General features: G+C 37.6%; 1 protein-coding gene across 3 annotated transcripts in view; it reads left to right on the top strand.

Annotated features, from left to right (window-relative positions):
* SLC15A2 (solute carrier family 15 member 2) overlaps positions 1-19,868 on the top strand; it is a 34,673-nt gene that overhangs the window by 12,985 nt on the left and 1,820 nt on the right. For 2 of the 3 annotated variants that reach the window (XM_045502225.1, XM_045502223.1), the window contains exons 8-20: positions 1,956-2,038; positions 2,497-2,583; positions 2,754-2,843; positions 2,936-2,980; positions 4,016-4,048; positions 4,365-4,453; positions 5,647-5,728; positions 6,314-6,448; positions 7,595-7,759; positions 7,909-7,955; positions 8,670-8,780; positions 9,375-9,471; positions 19,491-19,637. In XM_045502225.1, coding sequence (XP_045358181.1) covers positions 1,956-2,038; positions 2,497-2,583; positions 2,754-2,843; positions 2,936-2,980; positions 4,016-4,048; positions 4,365-4,453; positions 5,647-5,728; positions 6,314-6,448; positions 7,595-7,759; positions 7,909-7,955; positions 8,670-8,780; positions 9,375-9,471; positions 19,491-19,637 — 1,211 coding nt within the window. The remainder of the gene's footprint in view (positions 1-1,955; positions 2,039-2,496; positions 2,584-2,753; positions 2,844-2,935; positions 2,981-4,015; positions 4,049-4,364; positions 4,454-5,646; positions 5,729-6,313; positions 6,449-7,594; positions 7,760-7,908; positions 7,956-8,669; positions 8,781-9,374; positions 9,472-19,490; positions 19,638-19,868) is intronic. The other variant, XM_045502224.1, reaches the window with a different exon arrangement.

The raw sequence follows: 19,868 nt of genomic DNA on the forward strand, positions 1-19,868 counted from the left end.
AGACTCCAGTAGAGAAAGAAGTTGAAGATGTGAGAAAAAGACAGTGTAATCAGTATGAAAGCACACATGGCAGAATTACCTTTGTACAGAGGAGGAACATCACCTTCAACTAACTGGAGGGAGAAGAGGATAGCTGTAGATATAGGAATTAATAGATTTTGTGTCAGGAAGTTGAGACAATTCCTATTTGAAGGCTTGTGTTTTCTTTATGAGGTAGGAGGCAACATCATCTACTGCAAGAAAGAATTAGTAGAGAAACTTAAGGTTCCTACTCCTCTTCTTCAGTTAAGTGGCTTTGAAATTTAAGTGTGATCTTACCCAGATAATTACCTGGCCTTCCTTTTATCAGTCCACTGTCCACTCTACTATTGATATTTCTAGCCTCTTTCTAGGATCATTCTTAGTTTTAGGAGTGGTCTATTTCCCCTCCAAAATCTTCCTCTTGTCTAGATACCTCTTTTGCTGCCCACTTGTCTGCCAGGATTAGCATCCTTTCTCTTAGCCATTTTTTCTGTCAACAATAAGAAGCCTGTGGTAAGTAAAGCATGCTATTTGGACAAGCTTTGGGGAAACAGAGGATGAATGAAGAAAAAGTGATAAAGGCAATCTGACTGAGAGTAAGAGAATTTAGAAAGTTAAGGTAAGGAAAAGTAAGGGGACTCAGTCATTCTGGTGCATAAAGATACTATAAAGTGCTGCTGGTCACTGACAAAGACACCTTTGGTAGAAGAACTTCTAGAGGGACATCTTGCTGGAGCTGGGAAATCCATTAAGGAGGGAAATACATCTGGGACAGTACCAAGATAGAGTCTTCCTGCTGAATTTAGTTAATAAGCTTGAAAAAAATAATATTTAGTATTGCATAATTATAAAAATAATATCATCTAATTGCTGGTTAGTTGGAATGTAGAAAAATAAGAAAATAAAATTCACTTACAATTAGCTGTGAAGATGTGGTTAAAGAATATGGGGTAAGGAAAAGAGAATGAGCTCAAGTACAGTAATAGCACAGAATTATTTTTGTAAGAATGATGAATAGTGGTTAGAGTGTAGAGTACCTAATGGGAAATAATGAAACATTAAGTAGGAAATAGTAGATTGAGGTGAGCTCCACAGGGGCCACGTCTTTTTTTATCTAGCAAAGTGTCTAGTGTAAGAATGAGTGAATGAGATGCTTTATGGTCGTTAATAGCATATATTATTTTTGAGTCAGACAAATCTCAGGTCAAAAATACAGTTTCTGGCATTTTATAACTATGTAATCTGTACAAATTGCTTAATTTCTTTTATCTTCAATTTCTGCAATAAAATGGAGAGAGTAGTACATGTTTTTCAGGTCAAATCTGTTAATGTATATAAAATGCTTAACACTTTACATATAATAGTAAACCTTCGATAGATGGATAGTGATAATAATAGCCATTAGGATAATAATGAATTTGGGAAGAGCTTTCATGCCAGGAGTTTGGGCTTTTTAGGTATGTCCTAGAAAGAAGGTTTTAATTTGGCATCAGATAAGAGAAGGAAGAGACCAGGGATTGAAAAACTAGTTGGTAGCCATTTTAATAATCCAGGGTAGAGGTTCTAAGGTACTAAACAAGAGTCCTAGCAGTAGTAATACAAAAGAGGGGCAGATAGGAAATATGTTGAAGAGAGTCTCAATTAAAGTTGGTAACATATCAGATGTAGAGATGGAGGAAAAAGAATTCAGAAATGACTTTGATTTCTGTGGCACAAGAAAGTCTCAACAGATTACTTCTCTTAACAATTCACCATTTTATTCTTCTCTGGGATTCCATAATTTGTGTAATTCCAAAGTCAAGAAGTTTAACGCAGTCCCCTCCCTTTATAAGCTTTGCCAGTCACTCCTAACACTTCAGCAGCCTGTCCTTAGTACTGACATACTGAATGTGCTGAATGAGAAGCTAAGAACCTTGTTCGTGTATCAACTGCAGTTGTGTTTGCAATGGGAAGCAAAATATACAGAAAACCACCTCCTGAAGGAAACATAGTGAGTCAAGTTGTCAAGTGTATCTGGGTGAGTGAATTGTTTACCTGCCTTTTTCAATCAATTGGAGAGAGATGCTATGCTGAGCATATAGGCCTTCAAACATGAGTGTACATTTTTCCCAATGACTCTGTTCTACTTCTGTACCTTTTGGCAAACTGAGATTAATCAGTCTTCCTCTGTGTCTCTACTTAACCATTAAGTAAAAAAAAAATAATCTAACCATTTTTGTGAATTGACAAAAATCTTCTGAAATGTGTATATTTAATATATGTTGCCAATAGGATGCAGGAATAGTTTAAAATTATATCTGAAATATTCTGTATTCAATGTCTGATGAAATCAAAGGGTTGGAGTAAGTCAATTAAAGTATGTGTATCTGAGGGAAGGGATAATGAATTAGAAAAGGCATGGGATGCTTTCTTTTTGTCACACTTCTGATATCTATGCTCTGGTATCTATGCTCTGATATTTATGCTCTGCCCTAGTTTGCTATTTCCAACCGTTTCAACAACCGCTCTGGGGACATTCCTAAGCGACAGCACTGGCTGGACTGGGCAGCTGAGAAATACCCAGTAAGTTGGAAGTGCAGAAATATCTTAGGCCTCCATGGAGATTTTTAATGTCCAAACTGATTCCCTCTTACTGCATTTGACTTCTTCTCTTACTGTTCTGGGACATTTCTACTCTAAACAAAAAACCAAGTCTAGAAATTCAGCCTGTTCCTTCTTTCCCTTTCTTGCAGAAGCAGCTCATTATGGATGTGAAGGCACTGACCAGTGTACTATTCCTATATATCCCACTTCCCATGTTCTGGGCTCTTTTGGATCAGCAGGTAAGAATGGTTTTTTTGAAAACAACTCCTTATTCCAGCCCCTTTCCTCTCACAGGAAAGGAATTTCTCATAATAGCATCTGTCACCCCTAGGGCTCACGATGGACCTTGCAAGCCACAAGGATGAATGGGAATCTGGTGAGAAAAGATTTTCCAGAGAAATCTATTATTTTCTTTACAATCCATATTAGGGAAAAATTAATTTCTTTGTGTTTTTGCCTGAAAACTGACTTAAGATCATAAGAGAGGTGCCTTTAACATGAAGGTACTGAGTAGGCAAAATTTAAAAAGCTAGTCTAGAAATAAAAACACAGAATCTTCTCTTTAGAAATCAGGAATATAAAGATGGAAAGGTTTAAATGTATACAAGGAAGTACTGAGAAGAGAGTAAATGAAATGATAGAGACTTGGGATAGAGAATGTTTTCTCCCATCTAAGCCTTCCTGGGGCATAGTAGCATCGGATTTGATTGGTGCCACTACACATTTAGCCCATCCCAGGTTCGTGTAGAGGACCTAGAAATGTGGTACTTTGTACATGGACAAGGAATGGGAAAGTTGCAAACATTTTGTTTTTCCAATCTCCATTCTTTAGCAAACTCAGAGTCTCATCTAGGCTCTCAGTTGTTCTACTTAGATTATTATATTGTTTTTCTACCATCTCAGTTGTGAAGAGGGCAGGGTGGAATGATACCAAGATTTTATTAACCAGTCTATTTGGAGCCTGCAAACTATAATTTTACCTTTTCCCTCTCTCTGGTTGTCCAGAATTTACTATGGTTGTTCTTTCGTTGACCCCTGGAGAACAACTTTGGAAACACAGTGTGTTAGTGGAAGTCATTATCCTAACCATAACATTGTGTTCTGCACATTATTACCTACAACTGCAGTTACTGAAATTAACAAAAACACACCGACTCTACTCTCTCTCAAGAAAACCATAGTACACCGGAAAAGAAAATTCTCCTTTAGGCCTACCTGCCTTCAGCAAGCATTGCCTGAAGCCATTCCCAGTCTGTTTCCCCAAATACCCTTAGAAGTGCAACCATGGCCCTGAACTAAAGACCTGGTGAATTTTATCTTATGTATCTCTCCTACTAATTAGCAATATTTTTGATCCAAGCTATTCTTGTCTTTAGCCACCATCAAAGTGTAATTTATTATAATTTTTCAGGGTGTTTTTGTGCTTCAGCCTGACCAGATGCAGGTAGGAGGTTTCTCTATACTCATGGGGATTTATGGCTTTCCTTATCTATACTTCTACCTGTAATATCAGGATTACCAAATATAACTGGATGTTTGTTTCCTTGTATGCTGAGGAGGATTAAGGATAGGGGTGAAAATATTCTCCTTTTGCCCCACACTTCTCTTTCACATCCTGCCCACTTCCAAGTAGAGTGAATTTTGATCTCACAAGAGAAGTATAAGCTCGGGGGTTTTTTTTCCCAAGCAAATGAGAGTACGTACTTACACTTGAGGTAGAAGAATATGTGTAATTAATCCTTTTTACCATGATGTTACAGGTACTAAATCCCCTTCTGGTTCTTATCTTCATTCCATTGTTTGACCTTGTCATTTATCGGCTGGTTTCCAAATGTGGAATTAACTTCTCGTAAGTGCTCACTATGCCTTTATAATTTAAACTGACTTAATATTTGCTCAGCTTGATAAAAGTTCAATGTCAGTACTTTTCTACTTAGTCACGATTTGTTTTGGTTTATAATTTTTCTGCTTCTATGTATCTAAGTTAAACTAAATGCCTATTGATACTGGAGGATGGGAATTAGAGCTAACTAATTCTTATTATAGACAGTCCAAGCCATTATTGCCGACTGAACTGTGTGATGTTGAAGAGGTAGATCTAAGCTTCATGGAAAGTCAAAAGTATGTGAGAATAGAATCCTAAATCAACTTGTTGCTTTATTCTTGAATGTTGCCTCTTCAAAGTCTAAAGCCTATCATGACAACTAATCCCTTTAAATCTTCTATTGTCTATATGAAACAAAGTGGGTACCTAGTAAGAGTGGGAATAGAGTTGTCCCTAATTACTGCTTTCCCCCCATTCTAAATAGGAGCACCGGGTGTTGTATGGAAATGTTGAATATTGTAGACATGAAACTAATATTACACTGTGTGTTAACTAACTGGAATATAAATAAAAACTTAAAAAGAAAAGAAGTGTTATTCTTTGTAAATTTGACCAGAGGGTTTTCAAGCCTCCTCTAATTCCTGATTTAATAGCAATTTCTTTTTGATGACCACATTATCATATTCAAATGTATTCAAATGGTCTTTTTTCATTTACTCATTGATTGAGCAGATATTATTGAGTTCAGCACCAATGCCATGCAAATATAACAGCACAGATCCAGCCCTGAAGGAGTTCACTGTTTAATAAGGGAGGTAGAACACATGCAAGGATAATTATTACACAATGTGATATATATTAAGTGCAGTAAGAAGGGAAACAAAGTGCCAGGGAAATATAGAGCAAGGAGAGTCCTTCCTGCTGACAGTCAAGAAAGACTTATAAAGAAGAAGAAAATGAGGTAAAAATGTATAGTGCCTGGCATATAGCAAAATGTTCAATATATCTGGCTGCACTACTATTATTTTTGGTTATGATGACATAATGTATAGAAAGACCATCATAAACAAAAGTTGATGTGGGAAAATGTGGTGCATTAACAGACAACTCTTCAGTGTGAGGAGTAGCTGGGACCAAATCAGGAAAGGTCTTTAATGGTAGGCTTAGAGGGTTTATATTTAAAGTTTAGATATATTGTCTCTCCCTTTTCTCTGCAGATCACTTAGGAAAATGGCTGTTGGTATGATCCTAGCAAGCCTGGCGTTTGCAGTTGCAGCAGCTGTAGAGTTAAAAATTAATGTGAGTTCAATAAATCTAAAGCTCCATGAGGGCAAGACCATATCTATGGTATTCACTCTTCTGATTTGTTCAATCCTGGTTGCCTGGGACCTAGCACAGTCAGTACCTGATCTAGACAGTACCTGATCTAAAGAGGGTGCATCATAACTATCCGTGGTAAACGAGTAGATACAAGGGTAGAACAGCAATGTAAAATGAGGCCCACCTCCCACCTGAGTGATTCAGAGTATATTGTCAAGGAATTCCCAAACACTAATATCCAAGGTATCTAGTCATCCCTTTGGGAACACAGGCTTTTGAATATTTGGCAGATGGAATAGCCATTATTGGGGAATGATGTATGAGGCCACAACTGAGTCAAAAAGCATGGAGTTTGTTACGTAGCATCAGTGCTTGCTACACTGAGCCGGTGCTTCCCCCTCCAAACTGCCTTCAAAGTTTTCTAAGCCAAATACTCTTCAGAGGGAGAAAACTGTCCTCTTGACTAGATGGACTAGGCTGTCAGAGATAGGACAGAGCTATGTGTTCTCATTGTATTTGAAGGGTTATTTGTTGGTAATTCTGACATGCATTCTATGCCCTAAGAGAATGACCCCACCGCAGCCCGGTCCTCAAGAGATTTTCCTGCAAGTCTTGAATCTGGCAGATGATGAGGTGAAGGTGACAGTACTGGGAGATGAAAACAATACTCTGCTGGAAGAGTCCCTCAGATCCTTTCAGGTGAGATATGGACTTGACTTAATTAGAAACACATTCAGGGACACCTCGGTGGCTCAGTTGGTTAAGTATCCTGAACTTAGGTTCAGGTTATGATCTTCTGGTTGGTGAGTTCGATCCCCATGTCGGGCTCTGTGCTGACAGCCTGGAGCCTGCTTTGGATTCTGTGTCTCCCTGCCCCTCCCTGGCTCACCTCTGTCTGTCTCTCTCTCAAAAATAAATAAACACTAAACAATTTTTTTAAAAAAGAAACACATTCAGATTATGCATCAAGGTGACAGCATAATATAGTGGTTAGAAGCACACACTTGTGGAGTCAAACTGGCCCCAGTCCAATTCCTGGTTCTGCCATTTCATAGCTATAAGACCCTGAACAAGATACTTTATCTCTAAATCTCAGTTTCATCATCTGTAAAATGGCAATAATTTTTATGCCATAAGCTTTTGTAAGGATAAATATTATATTTAAAGCACTTAGTGTCAGGGACATTGTAAGCTCTCAGTGGGTTGTCATTTGTATTGTTATTTCAAACTGCTTCCTAATATCACATCCTCTGGAAGGATTTGGCTTGTATATTTTCACTAATATTACTGTAAATATTCTGAAATATTTATTTTAAGATATTATTTTTAATAATAAAAATAATATACATCTATTGTTGAAAACTGAAGAGTATGTAGAAAGACATAAAAATCACCTGTAATTCCACTACCCAGAGATGATCAGTTAAGCATTTTTGTATAAATGAATAAATACGTTTTTAAAAGTACTCAAACTCTACATGCTGTGTTGAACTTTGATTTTTTTCTTAACATTAATCATATCATAATCATCCTTCTTTGTCGAGAGCATGATTTTAATGGACACATGATATTCCATTTTATGGATATATCATAGTTTACTGAGGTATATCCTTATAGGTATTTAAGATTTTTTTATTATACATAATCCTATAATGAACATCCTTACTCATAAATCTTTATGCATGCCTCCAATTACTCTAATATAGCATATTCCTAAAAACAGAATTGCTAGGTTAAAGGGCAAAGTTGAAAGTATCTGATGAGCTCACCTGCCCTGGGATGCTATGAGACTGTGATGTCTACAATGCATCAGAAGTTGAGCATGACAATTTCTTCATTCCACAGAAGATGCCACACTATGCCCAACTCCACCTAAAGACAAAAAGCCAGGATTTCCACTTCTACCTAAAATATCATAATCTGTCCGTCTACACTAAACATTCTGTGGAGGAGAAGAACTGGTACAGTCTGATCCTTCGAGAAGATGGAAAAAATATTTCCAGCATGATGGTAAGTTGAGGAATGATCTAGGTTCCAAACTGTTATCTTTTTTTGACTGGATCATTTATGTCTTACCAAAGATATGCCTGATGATCAGATTTCTGACTATCAGTTCCTTGTTGTCACCAGTAACTGATTTTTACTTTCCTCTATTACAGGTGAAGGATGAGGGAAACAAAACAGCCAATGGGATGACAACTGTGAGGTTTGGATGTCAAGGAGACCCCAGGCCACTCTGTTTTGAATCTTGGTCCCTCTTCTGATCTGTGGGGCTTCAGATAAAGTAGCCTCACATTCTATTTGTCTTGTACAGGGATTCTCTCTCCTATAATATCAAGGGCATGGGTATCAGAGGCATTTTCCAGGACAATGAGAGACAGGTTTGCTTTCCCATGTGGTATTAAAAGATGACCCTGTATCTGTATATGCCCCCGGTGCTCTAATGTGTACATCCCTTTTTGTTGAATTTTATCTACTTATCTTGCTCTCAGGAAAATAACTGAGTACTTCCCTCTCTGTGATCACCAGAGAAAAATTTAGAAGTGAGAAAGTAATCCTTTCTTCATGGTTGGTGGTTGAATATCCCTTATTGTTACTGTGTTTTTAAAGCATAGTTTTTTGTAAACCTGTAGAAGCCCTATGGTGCAGTAAAGGTAACACCTTTGGTTTTGAATCCAGATAAGGCAAAAATCATGTCAGGTATCCAGGGAAAGTTACAGAGATAGAGAACCCAAGAGGTCACTGGTCTCTGTAGCAGGAATCAGGCATGAAATAGAGAGATGCACATGCTTATGGCCGTCAAGATTAGGTGGTTGCTATTGTGTGCCAAAAACTGTTCTAGGCACTGGGAATATAGCGGTAAACAGGTGTCCCTGTTTGGGAGGGTTTGTCTGATGTGTGACAATGTCTCTACCCTTAGGTTTATTAATACATTACACAAAGAAGTCAACATCTCCCTGACTACAGATATCTTCCTCAGTGTTGGTGAAGACTATGGTGTGTCTGCTTACATAACTGTACAAAGTGGAGAGTAAGAGCATTACCCTTGTGGACCTTTTATTTTTATCAACAATTGTTTTTTATTTTTATTTTTCGTTTTTGCAATTTCATTTTATTCCACTGGCCCAATGTCATTGTACAAATAAAATTCAGTTGCGTTCCAAATAGCACAACAGAGTCTTCTGGAATGGCACCCTACATATAACAATTGTTTTTTAAATGTTTTCTTTGCATATAGGTGTGGGGATTGATTTTGAGTATACTCAGGTTTCCTGTTTTATACTGTTTCACTAATTCTTAAGACTTGGATGAGAAAAACACATAAGGCTTGGATGAGAAGACTGAGGGCCTGAAGCTCACAAAAGAAGATGATTTGTGCCTTCTTTATTCAGGCATAAGGTTAAAAAAAAAACTACCTGACAGACAATGAAGAGCTCAGATCTGGGTCAGAAAAACCTGGCATTAAAATCAATCACTCCTAGAGACTTCTTTTCAAAGAGAAATGGTAGCTTTGCTGCTTGACTCACCATGAATAGAGAGATGAGGTCACTCTTTCCCTGGAGATGGGAATGCATTTTCTAGAATAAATGTGGTGTTTATTCTAACTAAAATTGTCCTGTTCCAGATATGCTGCAGTACATTGTAGAACAGAAGATAAGGACTTTTTACTGAATATGGGTCTACTAGACTTTGGTGCAACTTATCTGTTTGTTATTACTAATGTAAGTAACTCATGACCACCCTACTCTCTCCTTCCATATATCTGTATCTATATTTATATCTATATATTTATTATCTGTATCTGTATTTGTCCTGGGATCCAAAGAAAACTGTATGTTGGTGCAGGGTCACATACTTATTTCTAGTGTAAAGTGATAGGTTCTTTCGGGACTTTAGAAAGTCTATTAAGGTCTCTATAAGGGACATTAAAAGAGATAACATAGGCAATAGGCATATAATAGAAATATAGAATGATATAATAGGTGGACTTTTGTGTCTGAATTCTTTCATTTGGCATATTTTCCAAGGTTCATTCATGTTGTAGGATGTATCGGTGCTTCATTTCTTGTTACTATTAATTAATATTCCATTATATAGATGTAACACATTTTATTTGTCAATTCATCAGTTAATGGACAGTTGGGTTGTTTCTACCTTTTCACTATTATAAATAATGTTGTTATGAACATTCATGTACAAGTTTTTGCATGGACATTTTCTTTTTTTTTTTAATGTTTATTTATTTTTGAGACAGAGAGAGACAGAGCATGAACAAGGGAGGGGCAGAGAGAGAGGGACACACAGATTCTGAAACAGGCTCCAGGCTCTGAGCGGTCAGCACAGAGCCCGACGCGGGGCTCGAACTCAGGGACGTGAGATCATGACCTGAGCCGAAGTCGGACGCTTAACCGACCGAGCCACCCAGGCGCCCCATGCATGGACATTTTCATTTCTCTTGAGTATATATGTATGAGTGGAATTTCTGGGTCACATGGTAACTCTAAGTTTTAACCATCTGAGGCACCACTAGGAACTTTTCCAAAATGAATTCCATTTTACGTTCCCACCAATAGTGTGTGAAGGTTGAAATTCCTTCTCATCTTCACCAACACTTTTTTTCTGTCTTTTTTATACCCATCCTAGTAGATGTGAATAATATCTCATTGTGCTTGTGAGGGGGGGGCGGGGGACACAGAATCCGAAGCAGGCTTCAGGCTAGGAGCTGTCAGCACAGAGCCCGACGTGGGGCTCAAACTCACAAACTGTGAGATCATGACCTGAGCCGAATGCTCAACTGACTGAGCCACCCAGGCACCCCTTTCTCCTCTAGCTTCTAGTGGTTTTCTGGCAACATTTGGTATTCCTTGATATGTAGAAGAATCACCCCAATCTCTGACTTCAAGAGAAGGCTTGTCTGTGTCCAACATTCTTTTTTACGAGAATACCAGCCACAGTGGATTAGAACCCACCCTAATGACCCCATTTTCACATGACTAATTATATCTGCAAAAAACCTATATCCAAGTAAGGTCACATTCTCAGGACTCAGTTGGGGTTAGGCCTTCAACATATGAGTTTTAAGGGGATGCAATTCAACCCATAACACTTGTATTCCTGTTATTATTCTACTTTTTGTTTGTTCGGTTTTTTGCATGCTACTCAGGATAGAAGTCATACATATTGTTTCTGAATGCCAGGATCTAATAAGCATTTAAAGTAAACATCATAAATTGGAGCTTGGGGGCCCAGTTTTTTCCATAGTCCTATTTTCTTTGGCCTGCACAGGACTGACAAAAGTAATAATAATCACTATTAGTTGACAATACTTAAAATTCGGTGGATTTCATGTAAGAAGCTGGATTCTTAACATTTCTCTCTCTTTTTAAAAAATTTTAGTTAGTTAACATATAATGCAATATTGGTTTCAGGAGTAGAATCCAGTGACCCATCATTTACGTAAAACATTCAGTGTTCATCACAATAAGTGCCCTCCTTAGTACCCATCACCCATCCAACCCATCTCCCACCCACCTCCCTCCATCAACCCATAGTTTATTCTCTATCATTAAGAGTATCTTGTGGTTTGTTTCCCTTTCTTCTCTTTTCCCCTTCCTTTCATATGTTCGTTTGTCTTGTTTCTTAAATTCCACATGAGTTAAATCATATGGTATTTGTCTTTCTCTGATTAACTTATTTTGCTTAGCATAATACATTCTGGCTCCATCCATATCATTGTAAATGGCAAAATTTCATTCTTTTTGATGGCTAATATTCCACTATATATATATAGTATATATACATATATATACACACACACACACACACACACACCCCAAATCTTCTTTATCTGTTCATCAGTTTATGGACAGTTGGGCTCTCTCCATAGTTTGGCTATTGTTGATAATGCTGCTATTAACATTGGGGTGCATGTACCCCTTTGAATCTGTATTTTGTATCCTTTGGGTAAATACCTAATAGTGCAATTGCTAGACTGTAGGGTAGTTCTATTTTTACTTTCATAAGGAACCTCCATACTATTCTCAGGAGTGTCTGCACCAGTTTGCATTCCCACCAACAGTGCATGAGGGTTCCCCTTTCTCTGCATCCTCACCAATACCTGTTATATCTTGCATTGTTAATTTCAGCCATTTTGACAGGTGCGAGGTGGTATTTCATTGTGTTTATTTTTTTGTTGTTTTCCTGATGATGAGTGATGTTAAGCATCTTTTCATGTGTCTGTTAGCCATCTGGATGTCTTTTTTGGAAAAGTGTCTATGCATGTATTCTGCCCATTTCTTAACTGAGTTATTTGGTTTTTGGGTGTTGAGTTTGATACGTTATTTATAGATTTTTGGTACTAACATTTATTAGTTATGCCATTTTCAAATATCTTCTCCCATTCTGTAGGATGCCTTTTAGTTGTGTTGATCATTTCCTTCACTGTGCAGAAGATTTTTATCGTGAAGTCCCAATAGTTCCTGTTGGCTTTTGTTTCCCTTGCCTTCAGCGACATGTCTAGTAAGAAGTTTCTTCAGCTGAAGTCAAAGAAGTTTGCTACCTGTTTTATCCTGTAGGATTTTGATGGTTTCCTGTCACACATTTGGGTCTTTCATCCATTTTGAATTTGCTTTTGTGTATGGTGTAAGAAAGTGGCCTAGTTTCATTCTTCTACATGTTGCCATCCAGTTTTCCTAACACCATTTGTTGAAAATACGTTTTGCCATTGGATATTCTTTACTGCTTTGTCAAAGATTAGTTGGCAGTATAGTTGTGGATCCATTTCTGGGTTCTCTGTTCTGTTCCGTTAATCTATGTGTCTGTTTTTGTGCCAGTACCATATTGTCTTGATGCCTACAGCTTTGTAATACAGCTTGAAATCCAGAATCATGATGCCTCCAGTTTTGTTTTTCTTTTACAGGATTGCTTTGGCTATCTGGAGTTTTTTGTGGTTCCATACAAATTTTAAGATTTGATCTAGCTCTGTGAAAAATGCTTGTGGTATTTTGATAGGGATTGCATTAAATGTGTAGATTGCTGTATGGAAACCAGTTTGACAAGAAATTATATTTAATATAAAAAATGTGTAGATTGCTTTGGGTAGTATGGATATTTTAATAATGTTTGTTCTTCCAATCCATGAGTATGGAATGCTTTTCCATTTCTTTGTGTTCTCTTCAATTTCTTTCATAAGTGTTCTATAATTTTCAGAGTATACATCTTTTACCTCTTTAGTTAGGTTTATTCCTAGGTATCTCATTCTGTTAATGCAATTGCAAATGAGATCGATTCCTTGATTTCTTTTTCTGCTGCTTTATTATTGGTATATAGAAATGCAACAGGTTTCTGCACATTGATTTTATATACTGCAACTTTGCTGAATTCATGAATTAATTCTAGCAATTTTTTAGTGGAGTCTTTCAGGTTTTCTACAAAGAATATCATGTCATCTGCAAATAGTGAAAGTTGCACTTTTTCCTTGCCAATTTTGATGCCTTTTATTTCTTTTTGTTGTCTGATTGCTGAGGCTAAGACTTCTACAACTATGTTAAATAGTAATGGTGAGAGTGGACATCCTTGTCTCATACCCGACTGTAGGAGAAAAGCTCTCTGTTTTTCCCTATTGAGAATGTTACTAGCTGTTGGTCTTTCATATATGGCCTTTATGATGTTGAGGTATGTTCCATATATCCCACCTTCTTGAGGGTTTTTATCAAGAAAGATGCTGTGTTTTGTTAAATGTTTTTTCTGCATCTATTGACAGGATCATATGGTTCTTAGACTTTCTTTTATTAATGTAGGGTATCACATTGGTTGATTTGTGGATATTGAACCAGTCCTGCAACCCAGGAACATATCCCACTTATCATGGTGAATAATTATTTTAATGTACTGTTGAATTCAATTTGCTAGTATCTTGTTGAGAATTTTTGCATCCAGGGTTCATCAGGTATATTGGCCTGTAATTCTCCTTTTTAGTGGAGTCTTTGTCTGGTTTTGGAATCATGGTAATGCTAGCTTTGCAGAATGAGTTTAGAAGTTTTTCTTCCATTTCTATATTTTGGAACAGTCTGAGAAGAATGGGTATTAACTCGTCTTTAAATATCTGGTAGAATTCCCCTGGGAAGCCAGAAATTGTTGATTACTGACTTAATTTCTTTGCTGGTTACGCATCTGGTAGTGTGTGAGTTTCTAGGAATTTATCCATTTCCTCCAGATTGTCCTGTTTGTCGGCATATAATTTTTCATGGTTTTCTTTTATAATTGTTTGTATTTCTGAGGTGTTGGTTATGATCTGTCCTCTTTAATTCATGATTTTATCTATTTGGGTCCTTTCTCTTTTCTTTTTGCTAAGTCTGGCTAAGGGGTTATCAATTTTGTTAATTATTTCAAAGAACCAGCTCTTAGTTTCATCGATCTTTTTACTGGATTTTGTTCTATATCATTTATTTCTGCTCTAATCTTTATTGTTTCCCTTCTTCTGCTGGCTTTAGGCTTTATTTGCTGTTCCTTTTCTAGCTTCTTTAACTGTAAAGTTAGATTGTCCATTTGGGACCTTTCTTGCTTCTTGAGATAGACCTGAATTGCAATATACTTCCCTCTTAAGACTGCCTTTGCTGCATCCCAAAGGCTTTGGACTGTGATGTTTTCATTTTCATTTTCTTTTTTCTTGTGGTTGACTTCAAGTTTCATAGCATTGTGATCTGAAAATGTTCATGGTATGATCTCGATCTTTTTGTACTTGTTGAGGGATGATTTGTGATTCAGTATGTGATCTATTCTGAAGAATGTTCCTTGTGCACTCGAAAAGAATGTGTATTCTGCTGCTTTAAGATGAAATGTTCTGAATATATTTCAGTCCATCTGGTCCAGTGTGTCATTCAAAGCCATTGTCTCCTTGTTCATTTTCAGCTTAGGTGATCTCTCCATTGTTGTAAGTGGGGTGTTAAAGTCCCCTACTATTATTGTATTATTATCAATGAGTTTATGTATGTTTGTTATTAATTGATTTATGTATCAATTATGATATAATGCCCTTCTTCATTTCTTATTTCAGTCTTTGTTTTAAAATCTAGTTTGTCTGGGGCACCTGAGTGGCTCAGTCAGTTAACTGTCGACCTTGGCTCAGGTCATGATCTCACAGTTCGTGAGTTCGAGCCCCACGTCAGGCTCTGGGCTGACAGCTCAGAACCTGGAGACTGCTTCAGATTCCGTGTCTCCCTCTATCTGCCCTTCCGTTGCTTGCACTCTGTCTCTCGCATTGTCTCAAAAGTAAATAAACATTAAAAAAACTTAAAATCTAGTTTGTCTAGATATAAGAATGGCTACTCTGGCTTTCTTTTGATGTCCATTCACATGATAGATGGTTCTCCATAGCCTCACTTTTAAACTGTAGATATCTTTAGGTCTAAAATGAGTCTCTTGTAGGCAGAAAATTGATAGATCTTTTTTTTTTTTTTTTTTTTTTTATCCATTCTGCTACTCTATGTCTTTTGATTGGAGCACTTAATCCATTTACATTCAGAGTGATTATTGAAATTCATGAATTTAGTGCCATTGTGTTACCTGTAGAGTTGGTGTATCTGGTGATGCTCTCAGGTCCTTTCTAGTCTTTCTTGCTTTTGGTCTTTTTTTTTTCCTCCACTCAGAGTCCCACTTCAAATTTCTTATTGGGCTGGTTTAGTGGTCACAAACTCCTTTAGTTTTTGTTTGGGAAATTCTTTATCTCTCCAACAGCCTTGCTGGATAGAGTGTTCTTGGCTGCTTATTTTTTACATTCAGTATGTTGAATATATTTTGCCACACCTTTCTGACCTGCCAAGTTTCTGTGGACAGATATTCTGCAAACCTGGTCTGTCTTCCCTGGTAGGTTAAGGACTCCCCCCCTCCCCCCTCCCCCCGGCTGCTTTCAGGATTCTTTCCTTGTCTGTGTATACTGTGAATTTGACTATGATATGTCTTGGCCATAGCCAGATTTTGTTGGATTTAATGGGAGTTTTCTGTGCTTCTTGGATTTTGATGTTTGTGTCTTTCCCCAGACACAGGGAAGTTTTCAGCTATAATTTGTTCACATAATCCTTCTGCCCCCTTTTCTCTCTCTTCATCTTCTGGGACTCCTGTGATATAAATGTTATTATGTTTTAACAAATTGCTGAGTTCCCTAAGTCTGCCTTTGTGATCTCTAACCTTTGTTTCTCTCTTCTTTTCAGCTTCATTATTTTCCATAATTTTATCTTCTATGTCACTAATTTGTTATTCTGCCTCATCCATCCTCGTTTTTGTGGCCTCCATTTGGGTTTACATCTTCGTTATAGCATTTTTAATTTCAGCCTGACTAGATTTTAGTTCTTTTATCTCTGCATAAATGATTCTGTGGTGTCGTCTATGCTTTTTTTCAAGCCCTGCTAGTATCCTTATAATAATTGTTTTATTTATTTTAAAAGATTTTTTAAATGCCTATTTATTTTTGAGAGGGGGGAGGGGCAGAGAGGGAGACAGAATCTGAAGTAGGCTCCCCACTGTCAGCACAAAGCCCAATGTGGGGCTCAAACCCACCAACCATGAGATCATGACCTGAGCCGAAGTCCAAGGCTCAACTGACTGAGACACCCAGGCATCCCATAATCATTGTTACAAATTCTAGTTCAGAGATCTTACTTACATCTTCACTGACCAAATACCTGGTCATCATTTCTTCCTGTTCTTTCTTTTGAGGTGAATTCCTCTATCTTGTCATTTTGGAGGAAGAAAAAACAACAATAATAGAATGAAATAAAAATGAAAAATAAAGGGAGCCAGATCCTAGGTGTGTTTTTGTCTGTTTGTTAAGAGAGGCTTGATAGAAAAAAAAAAGAAAAGAGAAAAGAGGAGAGAAAAAAATTTAATTTAAAATTTAAAAAATAAAAAGAATAAAATAAAATAATTGTGCTTTTTCTGTATACAAGAAACAAAAGAAAAGAAAAACAACAACATCAACAACAAAACAAAAACAGAAGGAACAACAAATGAACAAACAAACAAAAATGAAGCTAGATCCAGTTTCCCCTATAACTGAAACTTTGCAGCAGTCTGTGATCAGTAGACTAAGCTCAGGGAAGGGATCTGTGCTGGTCTTCTGCAGGAGGGGCCTCCAGGGCACAGTGGAGGTGGGGGGGTGTTGATGGTAGGAGGGAGGCTTGGTGTAACAGCTCCATTCTCCACTTGGTGGCATTGTTTAGCTCACTGGAGTTGATTAGTGTTTGTGGGCTAATGGTGGAAATGCCTTCACCCCACTCCCTAGTCTCCAGAGTGTGAAGTTTGTACCTTCACAGATGTGTAGTTGCCCCTTTTGTCTCCCAGGCATCGGTCAGCTCCCTGCCTTCCCCCTGTCTCCCAGGTGTCAGCCTACTAGGGAGTGCCTCCCTCCAGATTTTTATTTCAGGAATGGCTGTGTTTCAAAACCCCACACTTCAGAGACCTCCACAGTTCCAGAGAAAAGGGTCTTGCTGCACTGTGGCCCACTTGTCCCAGGAAATGGTTGTACCATTATGCAGCAGTAGCAGCTCAGAGTTTGTGGTAAATTGCAACACATATCCCGCTCCAGTGTTTGCTACCCTCAGGCAGTGTCTGTTTTTATATGGGTGAATGTGGCAGTTTGATGGTGCCCACTGGGTCTCTTGCCCATGGGGAGACTGTATCACCTCTACTAAATGCACTCCAAGCTGGGGAACCCATTCTCCCTGTGCAACCCAGGGGATCCTCAGACCATGCTGCCCATTCCCAGGGTTCTGGCCTGCTTTCTCACCAGAGAACCACTAGGGAGGGGCTAACCTCTGAAACTTCAGACTCTGTGCTCCACTGTTTATAAAAACCTGGTGGTAGTGAAACCTTCTCTTTTTCTTTTCCCCGTGCTAAGTTTTTTTGTGCAGTCCCCTGTGCATGTTTTTACTCTTTCTCTCTGCTTTCAGAGGGAGGAGTGCTTTTTTGCACAAACCCAATGTGCTGCTCTCTCTCCCTCTCTTTCTCCTCTCGGTGAAAATGCTTTCCTCCCCCTCTGCAGCACCACGGCTCATCTCTCCCCCATTTCACCTCACTGCACCATATACCTGCCACACTCTCTCCCTCAAATTATGTAGATTGTTCTGTTAATCCTCAGATTGATTTCCTAGCTGTTCAAAATGGTTTGATATTGATCTAGCTGTGTTCAAGGGACAAGACCAGGGTTCCCTTATTACTCTGCCATCTTAACTCCTCCTCTCCTCTCTTAAGTTTCTTAAAAACAATAACAGAAGATTTAATTACAAGTATTACCATGTCAATTAGCTGGTGCTGTAATGGCTATGCCCTTTAGATGAGGCCTGTGCTATCCACTTTACCACAGCCCCCATCATTCCCATTTAGCCTGCTTTGTTTTCTTAATTGTTTGCCTGTGGGTATTTGAGTATGAGACCTTGATTTAGAAGCTTAAGTCACGGTCTTCTATTAGCCTAAGAAAACCCGAACATATGTCTATGTATTGTTCATAATATCAATTGAAGCAAAATTTACCTATTTTGAACCTAATGGCCCTTTGACTCAGAAAATGAAGGACATTTGGATGTCAGACACTTTTGATTTCAAGGACTTTTGATCTTGATGTTTTAATTGCTATTTTAATCGCATTATACTTTAGATATTATACCTACTACCTAATAATGGTTTCACTTCAAGAAATACATGTAATTTTAGAGTTTTTATTCTGTTTATAACAAATATTAGTAGACATAGCCTATATAAAATAAAACCAACCATAACTAAAAACCTACAGACAAAGAAATGAAGATAATAGAATCACATATATTTGGTAACATTAATAACAACAACAATAAAAGACCCTAAAAAAATATTTTTGGCCAAAATTCTACAGAAAAATTATCTCTTTTTTCACATAATTCGAATGTGTGAGATTTGAGTTAAAAAATAATGGCCAGTAACTATAATTAAAAATAGCAGGCACTATTTGATATAGATTTTTCAACATTTTGATCCAACATTTTGATCAACAAAATGTTTAATGTAAGGTATACCAAGAAAATAATTAATTTTGATAAAAGTAATTTTAGTAAAATAAAAATTTTAATGGAAAATGTCCAAAACCAGTTTAATTATGCTTACATAGAAAACTGGACAAGGAAGTAAGCTTTCTCAAGAACATGCTGAAAATTCATTGTGTTTGTATAATTTAAATGCCATTTTATATTTAAAATATTGGTCAGGGGGCACCTGGGTGGCTCAGTTGGTTAAGCATCTGACTTTGGCTCAGGTCCTGATCTTGCTGTTCATGAGTTGGAGCCCTGTGTAGGGCTCTGTGCTGACAGATCAGAGCCTGGAGTCTGTTTCAGGTTCTGTGTCTCCCTCTCTCTGCCCCTGCCCCCCGCCCCTCTCAAAAATAAATAAACATTAAAAAAAATTTTTTTTAAATAAAATAAAATGTTAGCCAGGATCAAAATACCTATAGTTCAAAATGATGGAAATCCAAACTACAGTATCAAAATATTCTGCCATTTTAAGGACTTTGTCAATAATGGTGTCTGATTGACTGAAGCCTGGTAAGTGAGTGCAGTGTTACCAAAAGGAATTTCAAAAACTGAAATTGTATAGAATTTGTTCAGTTTCTTGAAGGATGAAAATACAAAAAGGGGATGGATATAAGATCACATAATGCTGTAGGTTAGAAATATTCACTTGTGACTGCTGATAAGCCTATTTCTTCTTTCTCACTAAGAACACCAATCAGGATCCTCAGGCCTGGAAGATGAAAGACACTCCAGCCAACAAACTGTCCATTGCATGGCAGCTACCACAATATGCCCTGGTTACAGCTGGGGAGGTCATGTTCTCTGTCACAGGACTTGAGTTTTCTTATTCTCAGGTAAGTTTCTCCAAGTGAAAAGTGGAGGTATATATATATATTTCTCAGAGAAGGATGAGGTTTAATCCTAGCACTGCCTTAAATAGGTATGTGATCCTGGTCAAGACCTCTCTATTTTTCAGCCTTAGATTCCTTACATATGACCCTGAACAGAGAGTCGTCTTGACTCCCAGGATCATGGCAGGGCAGCATAGTAGGTGATGCTGTTTGGGATCTAGGAAAGGGTAGTTT

Source organism: Leopardus geoffroyi, chromosome C2 (genome assembly GCF_018350155.1).
Source record: "Leopardus geoffroyi isolate Oge1 chromosome C2, O.geoffroyi_Oge1_pat1.0, whole genome shotgun sequence".
In the NCBI taxonomy this organism is placed as follows: domain Eukaryota; kingdom Metazoa; phylum Chordata; class Mammalia; order Carnivora; family Felidae; genus Leopardus; species Leopardus geoffroyi.